The 22,040-nt window shown below is 43.1% G+C and overlaps 1 protein-coding gene across 1 annotated transcript in view; it reads right to left on the reverse strand.

Moving 5' to 3' along the window:
- The window catches only part of LOC124001221 (EMILIN-1-like), a 98,816-nt gene that overhangs the window by 20,115 nt on the left and 56,661 nt on the right, over window positions 1-22,040 (reverse strand). The window contains exons 2-5 of the mRNA XM_046307850.1: window positions 6,709-6,831; window positions 4,528-4,745; window positions 3,237-4,361; window positions 1,851-2,954 (exon numbers count right to left, since the gene is read on the reverse strand). Coding sequence (XP_046163806.1) covers window positions 1,851-2,954; window positions 3,237-4,361; window positions 4,528-4,745; window positions 6,709-6,831 — 2,570 coding nt within the window. The remainder of the gene's footprint in view (window positions 1-1,850; window positions 2,955-3,236; window positions 4,362-4,527; window positions 4,746-6,708; window positions 6,832-22,040) is intronic.

Consider the following 22,040-nt stretch of genomic DNA (forward strand, 5'->3'; position numbering starts at 1 on the left):
TGGAGTTTATCGACCAGCATATCAATTTTGATGAGGTGTTCAGAAAGCGTCTCTTGGATTTTTGTTATACCTTTGTCAATCTCCATTCTGAATCATGCTGGTGATTCTTCCGAGCTAGCATCCGCCGAGCATCCGCCGAGGCTGTCAGAGGAGGGCACTATTACATGCCTCGTCTGAGTCTCTGCAAGATTGGCATTTTTTGTTTTGGTGATAAGAGATGTTTTAACTTCCAACTCACTTGTTAGAGATTTGCCATTGCCGGAAGTCTATAAGGTGCTGTTTTGAGCTCTCCTACCTTTGCCATTGATTAACTGAAGCAACATACTCATAGTTTTTTGTTTTGTTTGCGTCCCCAATTTTTGTTGTTTAAGCAATCCAAAAACATTCCATTATAAATCACAATCTGGGTCAAGTGGGCATAATTTGAACACTTATTCTATAAAATATGATCTTACAAACATTGTAATTTTGGCACGCATAGAATGGAGTCATAAGTGCATTCAAGTGCGGGTTCCACGGCTAATTATCTTCACAATCTGGCAAAAATTGTGGTCAGGACAACCCAGGGTATAATGTATGTCATCTTTGTAACAGTTGCTCAAACATAGCGATCATAGATGTTGACACAATTACATGACTTTTAAAATTTAGAAATATGAAGTGCCCATTTGGACTCACGGGTGTGTGGTTTGCTTGTATGACATCAAAGCGGTACTTATAATAATTCTCAACGGCTCATCTTTCAGAAAACATCAACTTGATTTACAGCATTTCCCCTCACTCTAACAAACAAGTGGAGAACCTGAGCTCTGACGTCATGTATAGCAATGTTACTGTAAATTTAGGTGATTATCAATGATAAAAATCTGCCATTTTCAACTCTTATACGGGATTACAGGGGGCATGAGTGGATAGGGCTACTGGCAATGTCCATGTTAAAATTAATTACATCCATCTAAAGTCTTCTTTATATTTCTATGTTCCCACCAGACACAGAATACTGTAATTATTTTAACACTAAGACCTAAGACCTAAGACCGAGAAGCTTCAAGGAGAGTTATGAAAGACTGCATAACACTAACAGACATACACATACTAATAGCAGGCCACCATTGAATGTGTGAGACTCACATATTTTGTTTAAATGACTGGATTATTAATGTTTTTGTAATCATCTTTGTTGGTGTTTGATAGGTCTCTGTGTGTATTGTAGCTAGCATCGATTTGTATGTTGACACTTCGTTGCAAATGTGTCAATTTAAACTTTACAGACCATTGTTCATTGTGTTCGTATATCCACTGGTTGTGCTGTGTCTCATATACTTGTCTAGTATAGACAGGACAAGGTTAGCCTGGCGTTTTTAAGACACACTATGGTTTTTGTACAGTTCTACCAAAAGCAATGTATCATTCAAACCTCTAACCAACTTAACCAACTGCACACAAAGCAAAACATGTGTGAGTGAGGATAGGTTTCATTAACATATCACTATATTGAATCAGTATGAACTCAACAAATCCTCAAACATTGTCAATGTAAATCATGTCTAAATGAACATGCTCTGTATGTCCAAACCATGCACTGTTTAGTTTCTGAAGATACCTACATTAGATCAAGGGAATGGCAACCCCAGTCCTGCTAATACACCTGGCTCCAATAATCAAATTATCATGGTCTTCAGTTTAGATTGCAATTCATTTATTCAGGTGTGTTAGCTATAGGGCTGGAGGGAAAGTGTGTCACCATTCAGGCACCCAAAGACTGGAGTTGCTAATCCCTGATCGAGATAATATCTTTTGAAACAGCTGGGAGTAATGTAAGGAATGTAGTGTCAAGTCAACACACTCACCTGTAAGGTCCTGTTCCGAGAGGTTCTGGAACTCCTTGAGGATATTGCTGATGGACGAATTGAGGTTCTTGATTTTCCCGTGGATCCCGTCCAGCTGAGTGGTCTGGATGTTCTTGATGACCCCTCCGTGGGAGATGACCGTGGCGTTCAGGCCGTTCACACAGTTCCACAGGCCCGACACATGCTTGTTCAGCCCCTCCTTGATCTTCTGGAGCGAGTCCGAGATGCCGTCCAGCCGTCCACACACACCCTCCATCTTGGACAGCCTCTTCTCCAGGCCGTCACCAGAGCGCTTGCAGTCACCCATCTCCACCACCAGGGTGTTCTCGAAACGGCGCACATCACGATCCACCCCGTCGAGGTGGTTGCGACTCTCCTCAATGTGCTCGGTCACGTCCTGCTGGATCTTGTCCAGCTCTGAGATTATCTTGTTCTTTGTGTTGCCCAGGTCGGTGATGATGCTGCCGTGTTTCTGCACTGTGTGCTCCAGGCCCCTCAGTGTGTCATTAATGGAGCTGAAGGTCAGGATGACCTCGGACAGCTCGCCCTGCAGGGACTTGAGGTGGCCGTTGTTAGATGTTCCTCCAATCACACTGTGGCCATCCAGAGGCTTCTGGGGGTCATCCAGGCCTCCTCCAGTTCCGCCACCTGTTGTTGGGGTCACAAGGCGGATCTTACACTGGCCACTACACTTGTCCACCTCCTCCTGGAGTTTTCCCACCTCCTCCTGCAGGGTGGAGCACACCTGCGAACAGGAGCTCTGGTCTGAGTCCACCCGTGTCCGGATGGCGTCGATGTCCTTCTCCCAGCGGCTCAGAGTGTGCTGCGTGTGGTTCTTCAGCTTCTTCAACTCGTCTTCCACTCTTCCGCAGATGTTGCAGTCGTCCACGCAACGACCTAGTGTCTCGATCTCTGTGACAATGCGGTTGAAGTGCTCGCCATTGTCTCCGGTCAGGGCTTTGATTTTACGGATGTCGTGGCTGAGGTCCACCACCTTGTCCATTAGCGAGTCGCCTGAGACGGACAGGTCCTTGATACGTGTGTCGAAGCGGCGGATCTCGTCCTCATTAGCCACCACCCTCCACGTGATAGACTTCACAGAGTCTCCGTTGTAATCATTTCCTCTGTCTCCTCCAGCTCCACCCCATCGATCTCCGGTTCCCCCTATTTCTCCTCTTCCGCCATCTCCAACTCCTCCAGTTCCGGTTTCCTCTGCTCCCCCTGCTCCTCCCCATCCTTCTCCAGTTCCTTTATTTCCTCCTCCATCTCCTTTTCCTCCTCCCCCTACTCCTCCTCCAGCTCCTCCCCATCCTCCTCCATCTCCTCTCCCTCTTGTTCCCCATGTTCCTCCACTTCCTCCTCTTCCTCCTCCATCTCCTCTTCCACCTTCTACCACTCCTCCAGCTCCTCCTTCTAATCCTCCACAGCCACAGTCAGTCAGACTCTTGTCTAGGAGTGCCGTAGAGTTCTCCAGGCGGGTCAGCTTCTTGTCGTGGTCCGACACTCTGTCTTTTAAGGTGCCCACGTCCAGCTCTATGTCTTCGATGCGGTAGCCCTGGGCATCGAAGCGGTCCAGGAACATGGTCCGGAGATCACCGAGCTCACGGTGGAAGTAGTCCTTCAAGTCGTTCTCTATTAAGGTGCAGCTCTCTTCTGTGTGCTGCACTGTGCTGTTCAACTGCCTTTCCAGGTCGTTCAGACGGCTATCCAGCCTGTCCTCTATAACCTTGGGTAAGCCGCTGCCAGCATTGGGTCCAAAGCCACCACCGGGTCCAAAGCCACCTCCTCCGAAACCTCCACCACCATGACTACCACCACTTCCCAACTCCTTATCCAGGCGGTTCTGGATGACATTGTAGTTCTCCGACGCAGAGCTGATCTTTCTCTCTGCATCTGTGACCCTGTTCTTGAGGTCGGTGACAGTGTTGCAGCAGCCCTGGGAGCGTGTGACCTCCCGGCGTAGGCCGTCCAGGCTCTGGCGGTAGTGTCCGTCCACTGCGTTCATCTGCTTTTCCATTACCTGGATCCTCTCCCTGATCTCCTGCTGCTGCATTCGCAGGTCCTCCACCCCAGACTGGCAGGAGGAGCAGGACAGAGACACCCTCCTCTCCAGCTCTCTCAGGATCTCCTCTTTCAGCGTGCTGAGCGTCCCACCACTAAACCCACCGGTGCCTCCAGAGGAGCCGCCAGTGCCACCCCCGAGATCATTCCCACTGCCAGCATTCCCATTGACCAGGTGGTTATTGATGCTGACCAGGGTCTTGTCATGGGCCTGGGTCCGGTTGTCCAGCTGGTCCAGTTTGGTCTGGATGCTGTGGATGGTCTCTTTCATCTCGGGCTGGGCTGAGTCTGCAGGGGTCTTGGTGCCGCCACCGGTGAAACCCGGTTTGTGCATCTCCTCCTGGAAACGTTCATTCATGCCCCTCAGGGTGGACTGCAGGTCATGGAGGTCCTTGGTCAGGCTCTGGATCTTGTCCTCCAGCTGCCGCATCTTGTCGCCGTCTCCTCGCCCTGGAACACAAACACATTATATTACAGTATATAATATACTGTATATAGTTATAGATTCATCATGTATACCATTTGAGGAGTGACATGGGGACATAGAGGAGGACAGAAGTAGGAAGAAGAAGAGGGAGACGTAGAGGAGGAGCAGAACACACAGACATCCACCCACCGTCTCCCCCATTCTGTCCTCCGTGACCTGTGCCGGTTCCAGTCTGTCCCGGTCGGGAGGGTTTCGGCCGGGGTCTGGCTGTAGCAATCTGGGTCCCAGAACCTCCGCTCTGCCCCTCGCTACATTCGTCCCCAGTGTAACCATGGCAACACTTCCACTCCATGTCCGTCACCATCTTGTAGGCCACCTTGTACCGCGGCTTCATATATGTTCGATACCTGTTGAGAATCAACGACAATAATGACAACAATGGTGAAGTGGTTCGCAATGAGGTTGTCTCACCTATCTAAATTGAATGCACAAATTTGGGTCACACTAGACAGGGGTCTCTGCTAAACGCTTATGTAACTGATGCTATGCAATCATAAATGGTCGCATATGGTAATTTTCAACTTATTGTCCATCTGCCTTTTGCCCCATAACACCACTAGTCGTTGGCAGAACATAACATTACACATTAACTGAAGAGCCTTGGACATTGTTTTATTTTACTACTTCACTCATTTTGTTTGTACAATATCTGTAATTTCCCTTACAAGTTGAGTAAGGGAAATTACCATTGAGTTTCAATGGGCCTGTCTGCAATTCTGAACTCTTGAAACTGCTCTCAGTCAAAGGCCTCAGTTTGGAGAATGTTTATGTGTCATTCCAAACTCAGTCATTACAGGCCACAAAGCCAGAGGCCAGGCATTTTCTGCCTAATTACATTTTCTATTTAATTTGGGGTTTTAATTTTGTTCCCGGGCTTGGAGGCATGAACACAAAGCTTAAACAGCAGACACTGGTTTCTGCCCTGACAGGCACTTTGAGGTAACTCTAAACCCCGGTATTCACCGGATACCAACGTTGATTAAATCATTTACAGGGAAACTATTCAGACCTTAACATGTTTGTAATTATTCCACCAGCTCCTTTCCACATAGTATCAGAAATGCCTGTCACTCTGAAAGACTTAAGCATGGTAGGTATGCACAGCATTCTCCTTTTACCCAATTATGTAATCTGGAAAAAGTAACACGAATTTCAGGATTGGGGAAACAGATTGCACTGCATTTGACAGCACACATTTGTGATAACTGCCAAAACATACTTAATTACTGTATGAACAAACTTAATACCCACGTCAAGTGGCCCAATATTTACATGAACCTAATTCAAACTCAAGCTGACCACCACCCTTAGTTTTCGTTGGTCAGATAACCGTAGTTCATAGGAGACCCCTCCCCTCTCTGATGGATGAGAATACTCCACTGTATGCAAATTCCTGAATTAACTCCTCAGGCTGTAGCAAATGTACTGTATGTTGCAATGGAGAGTAGAAGCCAAACTCCAAAATTAGATCCTAAAGCATTGTCAAACAATTAGAAAAGATAAACAAACACCCATGCACACACACGCTCCACACACATGCGCTCGACACACACACACACTGATTTCTAAATTTTGCTTGGACCACGTTCAGAAGAAACTGCTTTTTATTTTCCTCTTTAAACTGATAAGGAAATAAATGTTTCATGATTAATCCCCCTGTGCGTGAAAAGGCATATATTGTTTCCTTTCCTGTATATGTTCTGTATGGTTCAGGCTCATACACAGTCATCTGTTACCCAGCTGTGAGGGAGCGTCAGAGAGAGAGACAGAGGCTCTGGCAGTAGTGGGCCTTCAATCAACAGGACTCAGCTTGTACAACCACGGCATTGTCCATCACACAAATGTCAATTACAGTATGACAGCTCTTTCCCTACCACTGCCATGCTTAGAATCATTCAAGAGAATGATAGAGAAAGACGAGAGAAGTGAGATGAAGAGAAAAAGAAAGAGAGGGATGCTGTATAGTATGGGCTTCAGATTAGTCAAAGAGTTCCTGATTTCCCAGAAATATTGGTTAAGTTTTGCGAGTCGTCACGTCTGTCTTTCCAGTCTGTTCATTCCATAAGCAGCGTGTGTGAGTGTGTGTGTTGGCAGACATTAGGGGCATTAGGTCCAAAAGGTCCTTCTTACACAATTCCCCTCAGCCTTGGCATTCTTTCATCACAATATCCTCTGTCTGTCTACAGTAGATGGGCAAAGACTGATTCATGCAGTGGGTATCTGGGTATACATGTTTAAATGAAATGTGTATGAGTAAGTATACGGCACCAGGTGGTAGTGCGTGTGTTTGTGTGTTAGGAGCATACTCACGTCACCATGCGAGAGCACTGTGTGCCCCAAGAGCAGGGGTGGTAGTCAGGCTTAACGTAGGTCTCCACTCCATCCTCCACCACACAGGTCACTGTCTTTGTCACCACATACGCACACCAGTTTCTACAGGGCGAGAGAAGGAGAAGTTTAGTGTGAGATTGATTCATGCACATACTGTGCGCACATAGGCTTAGAGATCAGAGACTGCATACAAATCAAGGGAATACACTAAGTATTCAAAGCTGAGATGAGAAATTAGTGAAAGAGAGGGAGTGTACAGTTTAATCATGTATAAGTTAGGTACCGGTAAGTGATTAATTGCTGGGAATACTCCAGTATCTCCAGTATGAGTAACTATCATGGTCTTGTCATGCATAGGAACAAAAATATATGGTGAGGCAAATACAGTAGTGCACATTTGACTACGATCTCAAGTATTGGTTCCTCTAACAACAAATCAGGACTCCAACAGAGAGCTTGCCTCTTCTGTCTTAACTAACATGCAGTAGGTGCTTAGTAGAATTACAGCTATGTACAGTAAAAATTGCACTAGATTTGACCGGTTTCCATAGGAAATAGAGTGCCATTTGGGACTCAACCAGAGGGAGACAGCACTGAGCTGACTGCAGAGAGAGTGGCAGTAAGATTTAGGGCAGCTGGTCTGTCACTTTTTCCATAGCAGCCCCAGGGCCACTGTTGATTTAGGGCTGGTCTTTTCTGCAGCCGCTATGGCCTGGTAAAAGACTAGGTTCTGGAGAGAAAGGAGCTGTGTAGCCAGTGTGTAGTCACTGTGCTGTAGTTGGGGTCCCCTGCAGAGCAAACCAACTCTCTCTGTGGTCACAGCAGATGGACTCTGGATGCTCAGTCACATTAATCTGGCAGAGTTTAACACAGATAGAACACTGCATGGGATGTAAACACTGGGATAGAACAGTAGACTTGCAGGCATTAAAAAGTTGTGCTCTGCTATTGGTTGTACATCATGATGCTTTATCATGTCCTAGTGCTAGTTGGTTACAAAAACCTGTACCACTGTACTGTAGAAGAATGGTACAGAGCACTGAGACCGACCACTGGCAGAGAACTGTAGGAATAAACTAGGAACTGTTCCGAACATAACACAAATGCTCAGGCATTCAATGATGGTACTGGGCCACTTCTAACCATTCCATTTCTTAATGTGGGACAGATAGACCAAACAGCAGGTTGGCGTTTATTGTAAGGAGTCTTTTCCTGGAGGCAGAGCTGAGCAATTTCCCCTTAGATAGTCTAGCTTCATAGTCAAAATGAGCTATATTGTTAAAATTGATGAAATGTCCTTTTTGGTCTTAATCTAAGGTTATGGTTAGACATTAGGGTTAGCATTGTGGTTAAGGTTAGGGTTAAGTTTAAATCAGATCGTATGACTTCGTGGCTGTGCCAGCTAGTGACCCCTCTGCAGAGCTGCCTCCAGAACCAGATTCATGACAAAAAATGCTAACCTGCAACCAGTGTGACACTAGAACACCAGACCAAATTCAGACCATTAACTCCCTCCTGGAAAAACAGGTTTGGTTTTAGTCTGCCAGGCAAGATCAACAAACAGACCACATTGTGGGGGAGAGGAGAGGAAAGGGGGAGGAGATGATCAGCTGTCTGACTGTCACTGGCCTGACACAGTGATCCTCCATCAGACTATTGGCTGTGGTCTGTCTGCCACTGAGGCTTTACATTCTGGATTCATCATCATTGCATCACTTTTCAAACGCTTGGATTTAAGACACATGGGAAAGACACAGTATCATGCAATACATTTCTTAGCATACCAAACTAACCAGGCCAGGCATTTGTATTACTCATATTCTCAAGCTTGAGCTTACTACTTCTAGTGCCAGTGAGAAGCCCTGTTTCTCCCCACATCTGACATCTGTCCTGTGTTTGAGCAGATAAGCCAGTGTGCAGCTTTATAGGGACAAACACAGAGGGTTCTAACTAGCCTAACCATCCGGCATGGCTCTTGATTGAGATTTCTTCGAGCAGCTACATTCCTCCATGATGCGCTTTTGGCACTGGGACGAAGTCTTTGGTGTGTCTATGTTGCAACCCTCATTTGGAAATGATAACACATGGCAATAATGTAATCTCTTCCCAAAGCCGTCCCTTCCTCTCTTTCTCTTTTTCTCCCCTGCTTCCCTTTCTCAGTACGACATGCTCTCACTCCCCAGATAGCAAAAAATATCCTCCACTTGCTGTTTGCTGCCTTCCTTACACCCAAGGCTATAAATTCCTTCCGCCAGGGGGCGAATGGACTTTGCCGTTCAAGATGTGATTTCCATCTCTGGCGGGTAGCCCCTACTCAGAGGACTGCTAGAAAACCTTGGCAGGCCACTTTTGCGTCTCTAGCATTTTGCCTCCACTCAGAGGACAGCTATCAAGCCAAGGTAAGCCATCTAGCCATGAGCTAATTTGAAAGACAATAGCAAGGAATTTTTCTTGTCTCAAATTGGGCCTGACACCTTCCAGCTAACCACAGCCAGCCCGAGGCTGCAAGCTGTTTTTGTTGTTTCTATAAATACCTTACATTTGTTGTGATTTGAATTTTATTAGATTTGCCAATTTAAAAACACAATACAGCCACAGATGTGGGCATAATGCATTTACAATAATTGAGGATGAAACACAAAAGTGATACACCTAATAATTGACAGTTTAAGTAGATCAATTATTATGATATGATTATGATAATTATTAAGTGTACAATATTACGTATTGAATCCTTCAAAAATACAACTTTTACATTACCTTGCAGTTTACCTATAAAATGGGTTGATGGTGAAGTAGACTGTATTCATATCACAAAATATATAAATAAGCTCTCCGCAATGAATTTCAATAGAAAAATAGACAAGATCCTGCAACCATGGAGAGGTAAATACCTGTCTATTTATGGGAAAATTGCCCTGATTAACTCCTTAGTCATATCTCAGTTTACTCACTTACTTATGGCGCTGCCTACTCCTGATCATTCGTTTTTCAAATAATATGATAAAAAAAAATATTTTGCTCTATCTGGGATGCTATACCAGACTAAATAAAACGTGCCTATCTATATAATGAATATGAACTGGTTGGGTTGAGATAATTAAATATAAAAGCACTAAATCTCTCTCTAAAAGGTTCACTCATTCAAAAGTTTTATTTGAACCCTAAATGGTTCTCAAGTAGATTACTAAGAAAAGCTCATCCATTGTTTAAAAATGGCCTCTTTGCCTTTGTGCTGATTGCCATGTCTCATTTTTGATTAATTGCAAATTATACTTTTTTCAAAATATCTTTCTTTTTCAAACAAGCATTGCAGAGCTGACTACAATTTCAATTTCATCCCCCTGAAAATATAGAACAAATATTACAACAAATATTATGGCTGAACTCAATGATTGATAAAATACCTGTATTTTTTAAAATATGTTTGATAAGGGTATTTTGTTCTTAAATTATATTGTAAATTGGAATGGTTGAGTTATGTCCTTCATGGAGTTATCAGAATTGTACGGAAAGGTCTGATCAATCCAAGAGTACAACCAACTGATTACAACATTACGCCAAAAATGGAGGAGGCGGGTGTCAGCGGGAGGAGGTAGGGAACTGGTCTGTCTGCCCAATATAAAGGATCAAAACTGTCAGAGGAATGAAAATATCATAAATAGGAAAGCATACCAGTTTAATTTGAGGACCAGGACTTTGACAACTGTGCCATATAGATTGCAAACTAGTTGGGAAGAGATGTTTGATGTACTGATTTCATGGTACAGGGTGTATGAGTTGATATATAAAACAAAGCAAGATTCAAGACTTCGTGCTTTTCAGCTAAAAGTATGAAATATAATTCTTGCCACCAACAAAATGTTGAATATTTGGGGCATAAAATCATTGAAGCTCTGCAGATTTTATTGTGACAATACAGAATCAATAGACCATTTATTTTGGTATTGCCCTCAGGTAGCCTGTTTCTGGTCTCAGTTTCAGGAATGGCTGAAAGTGCATAGCATTGATCTAAAATTGACCCAAGAAATAGTCCTGTTCTGGAGAGACTGGGTCAGTCAATTACTAATACTCTTAGAAAAAGTATTCATCTTAAACTTGCAATCTGTGGATTCTATTCGATTAGATAGATTGAAATTGTACGTTAAACATCACAGCATGGTTGAAAGATATGTGTTGCGTAGAAATCTGAAGTGGGTGGCCAGGAGAGATAGATGGGATGGGCTGAGGGAAGCTGAGGATTGGGATGGGGAATTGGAGACAAGTGGGAGTGGAGTTGCTGTGTGAGTGATAGAATGATGGTCAAAGATAAAAGTCCCCAAATAAGTCCAAATATAACATAAGAAAAAGTACATTTGAATGACACCAAGTGGCAGTGTTTTTACAACTAATGCCGGTTTGCCTGAGGCTAATGCCGTACAGGTGTTTGTACACATGCATATATACACACTCTCATTTAAATAAACGCATAAAAGAACACACACATGTAATAGTGCCAGACATGCACTCAAACATATACAAATTGCATTGCTGTTATGATTTTAGTTGTCCTTGATGTGCTTTGTTTTAAATGTATTATTATTATTATTTTTTGCATTGTTGTTTGCTGTTTTCTTCCGTCTTTTCCTTTTTTCTCTTTAGTTCTCTCGGTTGTTGGTGCATTGGGGGATTTTTGACCAGTTTGTGTCAAGAACGGTAACGCTGCTGGGTTTATCACGCTCAACAGTTTCACGTATTTTTCTAGAATGGTCCACCACCCAACTGCGGGAAGCATTTGAGTCAACATGTGCCAGCATTCCTGTGGAACACGTTCAATACCTTGTAGAGTCTGTGCCCCGGCGAATTGAGACTGTTCTGAGGGCAAAAGTGGGTGCAACTCAATATTAGGAAGGTGTTCCTAATGTTGGATGTACTCAGTGTAGATAGATGGAGCACCAATAGAAAGAGTAAGACACTACAACGGGACAACGGTGCCAAGTTTGGGCCCAATCATGTCACCTTAGGTTTTTGGCCTGGTGGTAGATCGGTCACTGCCTTGAGCAGTTTTCTTTTTATTGACCAGTCTGAACGCTCTCTTAATCTAAGAACATAGCTGTTACCAACTTGAATGTAAATACTTCTGTTGCCAGAAGGTACCGACCCTACCGTTAAAATGTTTACACTGAGCTGCACTGGGGTCGGAACGCAACCACGGTTACAATTAAGACACTGTGGCGCCGACAAGAGACATGAGTCGGAAAACGTACAAACTACCGTTCAAAAATTTGGGGTCACTTAGAAATGTCATTCTTTTTTGTCAATTAAAATAACATAACATTGATCAGAAATACAGTTCAGAAATTGTTAATGTTGTAAATGACTATTGTAGCTGGGAGTGACTGATTTTTAAATTGGAATATCTACATAGGAGTACAGAGGCCAATTATCAGCAACCATCACTCCTGTGTTCCAATGTCATGTTGTATTAGCTAATCCAAGTTAATCATTTTAAAAGGCTAATTGATCATTAGAAAACCCTTTTGCAATTATGTTAGCACAGCTGAAAACAGTTGTTCTGATTAAAGAAGCAATACAACTTATTTTAGACTAGTTGAATATCTGGAGCATCAGCATTTGTGGGGTCGAATACAGGCCCAAAATGGCCAGAAACAAATAACTTTCTTCTGAAACTCGTCAGTCTATTCCACCGGGAGGCCCGGTGAACAACTGAGCAAGAGGACAAGTACATTAGAGTGTCTAGTTTGAGAAACAGATGCCTCACGAGTCCTCAACTGGCAGCTTCATGAAATAGTATCTGCAAAACACCAGTCTCAACGTCAACAGTGAAGAGGCAACTCCAGGATGCTGGCCTTCTAGGCAGATTTCCTCTGTCCACTGTCTGTGTTCTTTTGCCCATCTTAATCTTTTCTTTTTATTGACCAGTCTGAAATATGGCTTTTTTTTGCAACTCTGCCTGGAGGAGTCGCCTCTTCTCTGTTGACGATGAGACTGGTGTTTTGCGGGTACTATTTAATGAAGCTGGCAGTTGAGGACTTGTGAGTTTTTGCTTTGTCATTATGGGGTATTGTCTGTAGATTAATGAGTAAAAAAAACTATTTACTCAATTTTAGAATAAGGCTGTAACGTAACAAGATGTGGAAAAAGTCAAGGGGTCTGAATACTTTCCGAATGCACTATGTAATGGGGAATTGATATACCCTAACAATCAAACAATTCACACAATTAAGTTTGGAAACAATGAATGTGCAGAAATTGGCTGGAGAGAGCTCAGTCTGGAGAGAGAAGTGCATTGTGCATCTGGGCACATGGTCAATCCGACATCTACATTGGCCATGCAGCATTTACGATGATACAGCCTCTGCAGAAGTCAGGGCATTCATATTTCTTACACTTCGCAAGAGCAGTGTAAGAGCTTTTGTCAAGGAAGTGAGTTTGTGTTTTCTACAGGATGTACCACCCCCACCTACCATCAATTAATCATGTCAATGCGGAACTACACAGAGCCCTCCGCATTGTTACAAAATTTGGGAGGCGCATGGCGATGCAGTACAGATCTCGATTTGGCCTCTGGAGACACTGCACTACCCACCATATGGAGCCTCTGACCACATTTTTCAGATTAAGCATGAATTGGCTTTTAGTCTAGGCCTCCGCAATGGATTAGTTCACTGAGATGGGCGCAAATATATACATACATATATACAGTGGTGCAAAAAAGTATTTAGCCAGCCACCAATTGTGCAAGTTCTCCCACTTAAAAAGATGAGAGAGGCCTGTAATTTTCATCATAGGTACACTTCAACTATGACAGACAAAATGAGAAGAAAAAATCCAGAAAATCACATTGCAGGATTTCTAATGATTTTATTTGCAAATTATGGTGGAAAATAAGTATTTGGTCAATAACAAAAGTTTATCTCAATACTTTGTTATATACCCTTTGTTGGCAATGACAAAGGTCAAACGTTTTCTGTAAGTCTTCACAAGGTTTTCACACACTGTTGCTGGTATTTTGGCCCATTCCTCCATGCAGATCTCCTCAAGAGCTGTGATGTTTTGGGCTGCTGCTGGGCAACACGGACTTTCAACTCCCTCCAAAGATTTTCTATGGGGTTGAGACCTGGAGACTGGCTAGGCCACTCCAGGACCTTGAAATGCTTCTTACTAAGCCACTCCTTCGTTGCCCGGGCGGTGTGTTTGGGATCATTGTCATAATGAAAGACCCAGCCACGTTTCATCTTCAATGCCCTTGCTGATGAAAGGAGGTTTTCACTCAAAATCTGATGATACATCACCCAATTGATTCTTTCTTTTACACGGATCAGTTGTCCTGGTCCCTTTGCAGAAAAACAGCCCCAAAGCATGATGTTTCCACCCCCATGCTTCACAGTAGGTATGGTGTTCTTTGGATGCAACTCAGCATTCTTTGTCCTCCAAGAACGACGAGTTGAGTTTTTACCAAAATGTTTTGGTTTCATCTGACCATATTACATTCTCCCAATCTTCTTCTGGATCATCCAAATGCTCTCTAGCAAACTTCAGACGGGCTTGGACATGTACTGGCTTAAGCAGGGGGACACGTCTGGCACTGCAGGATTTGAGTCCCTGGCGGCGTAGTGTGTTACTGATGGTAGGCTTTGTTACTTTGGTCCCAACTCTCTGCATGTCATTCACTAGGTCCCCCCCATGTGGTTCTGGGATTTTTGCTCACCATTCTTGTGATCATTTTGACCCCACGGGGTGAGATCTTGCGTGGAGCCCCAGATAGAGGGAGTTTATCAGTGGTCTTGTATGTCTTTCCTAATGATTGCTCCCATAGTTGATTTCTTCAAACCAAGCTGCTTACATATTGCAGATTCTGTCTTCCCAGCCTGGTGCAGGTCTACAATTTTGTTTCTGGTGTCCTTTGACAGCTCTTTGGTCTTGGCCATAGTGGAGTTTGGAGTGTAACTGTTTGAGGTTGTGGACAGTAGTCTTTTATACTGATAACACGTTCAAACAGGTGCCATTAATACAGGTAATGAGTGGAGGACAGAGGAGCCTCTTAAAGAATAAGTTACAGGTCTGTGAGAGCCAGAAATCTTGCTTGTTTGTAGGTGACCAAATACTTATTTTCCACCATAATTTGTAAATAAATTCATAAAAAATCGTACAATGTGATTTTCTGGATTTTTTTTCTCATTTTGTCTGTCAAAGGGCGTGGGGCGTGATAGTGTCTAGGGTGAGTCATCTAGGTGAATTGTATTTCTATGGTGGCCTGATATGGTTCCCAATCAGAGGCAGCTGTTTATTGTTGTCTATGATTGGGGATCATATTTAGGTAGCCATTTTCCCCATTGTGTTTGTGGGATCTTGTCTGCAGATAGTTGCCTGTGTGCACACCAGTAGCGACATGTTTCGGTTGTGCTTTATTGTTTTTGTTTGGTGAGTTTCGATTTATTAAAATATCTGGAACTCTATGTGCGCTGCGCCTTGGTCTAATCATTACGACGAGCGTGACACATACGAAATAGATGGATATCCACAAATTAATACATACCATACCAAATGTAACATATCTTACTAATTTCAGTGTCCCGGATTTTCCTTTATTATGTTACGTCAACCCCTGAGTCTAGGTTGATCAACTAACTACAGTAGTGTAAAAATACTTTAAAGTAGTACTTAAGTCGTTTTTTTGTGGTACCTGTACTTTATTATTTATATTATAAAAGTACTTGTTAGATTTTGAATGCTTAGCAGGACAGGAAAATGGTCCAATTCGTACACCATCGCTACTGCCTAAATTATGTCTGAGTGTTGGAGTGTCCCCCTGGCGATCGATAATAAAATAAAAAAATTAAATGTGCCATCTGGTTTGCTTAACATAAGGAATTAGAAATTATTTAAATGTTTTACTTTTGATAATTAAGTATACTTTAAACCAAATACTGTTAGACTTTTACTCAAGTAGTATTTTACTTGGTGACTTTCACTTTTACTTGAGTCATTTTCTATTTAGGTATCTTTACTTTTACTCAAGTATGACAATTGGTTCCTTTTTTTATACCACTGACTAACTACTAATCTTCTAGTCTAAGCCTAAAGGTTGGTTTTTGGGCCAGGCTTAGAGCTGTGTGGTCTGCTACAGTATGTGTGGTCTGCAGTTGCAGCCAGCCATGTTATATGGTCCAGGTCTGTTTTCAAACCCCCCACATTTCCTATCTTTATGACCCAGAATCACTTCCACAGAGGCACTGTGCCCCTGTGCCCCAGCTTACAGCCTCAAGGCCAGGGCGGTGGCCTTACATCAGCAACGACCGTTGACCTATTTCCTCTGTCCCACAGCTGCAGACCATGCAAGGGAGTCCCATGACAAAGCCATGTCACGTTCCTACAACACACACACACACGCAAACACAGCAAACACAGATGGTCCCAGAGTACACCCCAATTAACTGAGAGGATGTTTCTCATTAATCATAAACGGTTTGGCTACATGTTTACTGTTTTGGCATCCTCAAAACAGTCTCTCTCTGTCCAATACATGACACAAGGTCTCCTTCCGCTTCCACCATAACCTTTCCCAGTAACTGCCTGCATCCCCCTCCCTTGGCATTCTCCCATACAGTATGACTAGAGATGGGAGAAAACCCATGTTGCTGTCGCCCTAAGATGATGATGATGTGAGGGGCCTCCACCCCAATCAGTTAATCCAGCAGACATTGTAAACAGGCACCTCACCCAGACCCTATTGGTTTACGTCACCAACATTCACCACCATGCAGTCTCAGCCTCCCAGGGGATCAGGACTCATCAATCTAAGTGCATCCTGTGAAGTCTGAACATAAAGTAGAACCACACGGCCCACCTCCTGGGCCCAATGGGGAGTAGTGTGTTTGTTTGTATGTGTGTGCGTTTGGTTTTACTATCTTTGTAGGGTATAGAAGTACTCATAGTAAAACAAGGAACATTTTGACAAATGGGGACATTTTGCCAGTTCCCACAATAAAAAATGCTATTTTAGGCTTAGGGGTTAGGTTTAGGGTTAGTGTGTGTGTGTGTGTGTGTGTGTGTGTGTGTGTGTGTGTGTGTGTGTGTGTGTGTGTGTGTGTGTGTGTGTGTGTGTGTGTGTGTGTGTGTGTGTGTGTGTGTGTGTGTGTGTGTGTGTGTGTGTGTGTGTGTGTGTTAGGTTTTACTATCCTTGCAGGGAACAGAAGTACTCATAGTAAAACAAGGAACATTTTGACAAGTGGGGACATTTTGCCAGTTCCCAAAAGAAAAAAAAGCTATTTTAGGCTTAGGGGTTAGGTTTAGGGTTACAATTAAGGGATACATTTAGGATACATTTAGGTAAATTCACACATTACGGAGATGTAAGGTACAGAGCATAGCGCAGTGTTGCAATGTCGGTTTTTGTCACAAAAAAACGTGTTTTTTTTTTTACTCAGCAACTCAGTTAAGAACAAATTCTTGAGGGGAACAAAATGGCGCCGTAGAGAGGACACGGTGTTTCAGCGAGCTCTCGTGGCATTCGTAAATTTATATTCTTACATTAATCTCCTAGCTTGAAAAAGTGGTAGAATTGGCTAAATAAGTTACCATATAATGAGTCTTGACGACTATTTCGCAAAAATCTCCGACAACATGCCCAATAGAACTACTAAGAAGTCGACCAAAACCACCACCCCTGTGGATGTGCACGAGGAGCTAGCTAACGTTAGCAAATGCAGTCTCTCCTTCACTGCGAAGCTAACACCATTGTGGACCCAGGCACAATGGACCTGATAATTCAAAAGATGACTGATAACATTACTAAAGTGATCGATGCTAAAATAAGAACGTAAGGCTATCAAACAAGTCTTACAGGAAGCAATAGACACAAGAAGTCCATTCAGCTACAAGATGAAATCCACAGAGCAGGATGTCTTGCTCCCAGGCAGAAACGTGTTGTTGAGGCGGAAGGAAGAATTGCTGCAGTGGAAAGCTGGCTTCAACTCAATCATCTATGGACGCTTAAGATAAAAGCACTTGAGAAACAGGTGCTTTGAGAGAAATGGACCATATCACCTCCACCCTACCTGACACCCTAGATTTGCACATTGACGATGCAATCTCAACCACACTGCACACTGCCCTAACCCACCTAATCGAAGGTTCACGACTACAGATGCAATATTCTGGGTGTTGCAACTGGGGGACTCCCGGAAAATTCTGAAGGGACACGTTCAGTAAAATTCTTTGAGGAATGGATCCCTGGCTACCTACAAATGGACACTAAGGCTGGTCGTGTGAAGCTGGACAGAGCCCATCGCTCTCAAGCACCGATACCGGGCCCCAATCAGCGCCCACGGCCGGTGGTTATAAAGTTCCACAACTTCACCGACAAGCAGCGCGTCATGGATGGATGCGGCTAGAAACATCGGTTCTGTTGGTAGTCAACATAAAAGTCCAAAGGTCTCATTCTTCAATGATTACTCCACAGCGGTTGTACGAAGACGCAAAGCGTTTGATGAGGCGAAGGCTCGACTCAGGAGAATGAAGATGGACTACGCACTGTTGTACCCGGCCACATTGAAGATTATGGTCAACGGATCACCTAAAAAGCTCTACACACCTGAAGAGGCTGCTGCGTTTATTGACTCTCTCGGGTAAATAACTCTAAGCTGCGCCTCCACAGCATTGGATAACTTTGTTTATTTTTGGTTGAATCTGATCATGAAACAGTGGTGTGAGTCCTCACGTACTCCAGCTCAGTAATATTCATATCTTTATTATTTTTCTTGCTAAAGTAATAGCCACTATAGCTCAGGCTGAGATATGTGTGAATCCATATTGGTGCCCAGGCTTGGTTTTAGGTGGAATAGCCTCAATCTTCTTCTATTGATTTTATTTTCCATATATATAAAGGATGAGGCTATTGAGCGGCAATGCAGACTTAAGAGTCTACATTTGAGAGTGGAAATCCCCTGTATGTTAGCTAGTGGGAAAACCCCCTTTTGGATCTTTACATGTTTAATTTTTGGGTTCAGTATAGTTCGAGTTCAGGGTTCATATTTTTTGTTTATGCTCAGTGAGATGGAGGAGAGTTCAACACATGGAAAAAGGTACCACCCCACTTTTACAGTAGGATCCAGTCTGAATATTGAATGGTCAAGATGCAATGGCAGATAACAGACTGCGTGTATGCACGTGGAACATTAGAGGGAGCCATAACCCCATTAAGAGGAAGAAAGTATTGTCTTTTTTGAAAAAAGAAAATATTGATATTGCCCTGTTACAGGAAACCCATTTGGATGATAAGGAGCACTTGAAATTACAGCAAGGAGGATTTGGTCAAGTGTTTTTCTCATCATTTACATCCAGAAGTAGAGGGGTAGCAATTCTGGTGAAAAGAACTTACCACTTAAGGTCTTGAATTGTGTGAAAGATAAATTTGGTCGCTTTGTTATAATTAATGGTACTTTACAAGGGCAGAACATTTCCATAATGAATATTTACTTCCCCCTGCTCACCCCCTGATTTCCTCACTAAAGCATTTCTAGACTTTTCAGAATTAAACTCAGACACTGCAGTGGTTGGAGGAGATTTTAACTGCTTGTTGAACCCCCTTATTGATAAGTCTCCCAGCGGTATAGCTTCACTCTCTCCTCAAGCAAAGTCACTTACAGCTATTTGTGATGATCTGGGGTATGCGGATGTCTGGAGAGCTTTCCATCCCTCCAACAGAGAGTTCACTTTTTCTCTGCACCTCATGGATGTCAGACTAGAATAGACTATTTTTTTATGCCCAGGACGTCTTTGCAGTCTGTTTTATCTGCTAGGATAGGAAGCATAGTCATATCTGATCATGCTGAGGTGATCCTGGACATAAAACTCAACGGGGCATTCAATCGGTCAAGACATTGGAGGTTGAACACAACCATTCTTAAAGACCATACATTCACATCATATTTTATAACAGAGTTTAAAGCATTTTTCTCTATTAACTCTCAATCAACAGATAACCCCTCGCTCCTTTGGGAGACCTGTAAAGCGTATGCCAGGGGTCTGATTATGTCATACACAGCTACTAAGAGACGGAAAAAGCGGGAAAAGCAAAAAATGTTAGAGGGTGAATTAGGAACTAAAGAGAAGGACTACATTAAAACACCCACTCCTGCCCTATTAAAGGAAATATCAGTCATTAGATCAACGTTAGACTCTCTCCTAACACAGGACGCTGAAAAGAAAATGAGATTTGTCAGGCAAAAGCTATATGAACATGGCGATAAGCCAGGAAAGTACTTGGCATACCTAGCTAAAAGAGGGCTGACTCTCAGTCAATTGCTACTATTACTGATTCTGATGGTAATCATTTATATGAAAATAAATTGATAAGTGACTCATTTAAGAAATTTTATACAAACCTTTATGCCTCAGAACTGCCAAAAGATGCACCCAAATTAATGGAGAACTTCTTTGGTAAGATTGAGCTCCCTACTATCTCCGAAGAACAGAGGTCCCTCCTCAATGCCCCTATTACCAAGGAAGAGATAATGTTCGCAATTAAGAATCTGCAAAATGGTAAGGCCCCAGGACCAGATGGGTTTTGTAGTGAGTTCTATAAAGAGTTCCATGGCCTGATCCTTGAGCCATTGCGTGATATGTTTAACCACTCATTTTCAAATGACCAACTCCCTCAAACGCTGAGAGAAGCCAACATTTCACTTATTCTCAAAAAGGGAAAATGTCCAGAGTCTTGTTCCTCGTACAGACCAATTTCCCTTCTGAATGTGGATAGAAAATTGCTTTCTAAAATTCTAGCCACAAGATTAGAGGACTCATTGCCACTAATTGTGAAAGGAGACCAAACTGGCTTCATTAGGGGCCGTAAGTCATGCAACAACGTCAGGCGGCTTCTTAATGTAATTCAAGCCTACCAACAAAGTGCTGTGGATGGTCTTGTGCTCTCCCTAGATGCTGAGAAGGCATTTGATCGTGTGGAGTGGTCTTACCTATTATTTGCTCTAAATAAATTTGGTCTGGGGGACAACTTTATAAAATGGGTGAAAGTTTTATATGATGATCCTCAGGCTGCTGTCCTTACTAATGGGCTACGGTCAAATAGCTTCCCTATACACAGAGGTACCAGACAGGGCTGTCCTTTATCCCCCTCCTCTTTGCACTCGTTATGGAACCACTAGCCGAGGCCATCAGGGTAACGCCTGCTATACAGGGGCTGCTCATTGGTGATGTTCACCATAAAATAAGCTTGTATGCTGATGATGTCCTGATATTCATCTCTAGTCCCGAGACTTCAATTACACCTCTTATTAATATTATTGAATTATTCAGCGGATTCTCAGGCTACAAGATTAACCTTACTAAGTCAGAGGCTATGCCACTTGGTAGCCTGCATTCTGTACCTAATACTTCTCCCCCCTTCCCTTTTAAATGGTCTCCCTCAGGTTTCAGGTATCTGGGTATATTTGTAACTCCTAAATTCCAGCTAATGTACAAAGCCAATTTTGTTCCTTTGTTTGATACAATAAGACAGGATCTGGAGCGCTGGAACTCCCTCCCCATTTCTTGGTTGGGTAGAATATCCCTCTTGAAAATGAACGTTTTACCCAGACTACTTTACCCAATCCAAATGATCCCAGTATTACTCTCCAATGAGGTAATAAAGGATGTAAATGGATGGCTAAGTTCCTTTATATGGAGTAAGCGCAAGCCAAGACTTAAGATGGCAATATTGCAGCTGCCAAGTTCTATGGGCGGCTTGGACCTGCCCAATATCAAGTTCTATCAATGGTGTGCCCACCTTTGTTATATTTCTGACTGGATCACAAATGATGACTCCTCTATTTGGTTAGACATTGAGACTTCTCTTTCAAAATACCCCTTACAGGATCTTTTATTTTTCAGAAGTTTCAAGTCTGTAGAAGAACACTGCAATAATCCAGTTACACTTAACACACTCAAAGTATGGAGGTCAGTTCAACGCTTCCTGGGAAGGTCCAAACTAACCTCTGCTCTTACCCCAATTCTTAACAACCCAGATTTCAGCCCAGGATTGCTGGATGCTGGCTTTAACTTATGGCTTAATAAGGGCATACGCAGGCTAAACGACTTATTTGCTGATAAGATTTTGTTGTCATTTGAGCAGATGGTTGAGAAATATCGACTCCCAAAGCAGGACTTTTTCCGCTTCCTACAAGTAAGACATTATATTCTGGAGAGCACCACCTTAATTGGTAACCCTGATGTGTCTGTCATTGAAAGAATGCTTTTTTCCCACAAAGGAAGATGTCTGTAAGTCTGTTTTATGATACTTTAAGGTCCTTTTC

This window comes from Oncorhynchus gorbuscha, linkage group LG17 (assembly GCF_021184085.1).
Source record: "Oncorhynchus gorbuscha isolate QuinsamMale2020 ecotype Even-year linkage group LG17, OgorEven_v1.0, whole genome shotgun sequence".
NCBI lineage: Eukaryota > Metazoa > Chordata > Actinopteri > Salmoniformes > Salmonidae > Oncorhynchus > Oncorhynchus gorbuscha.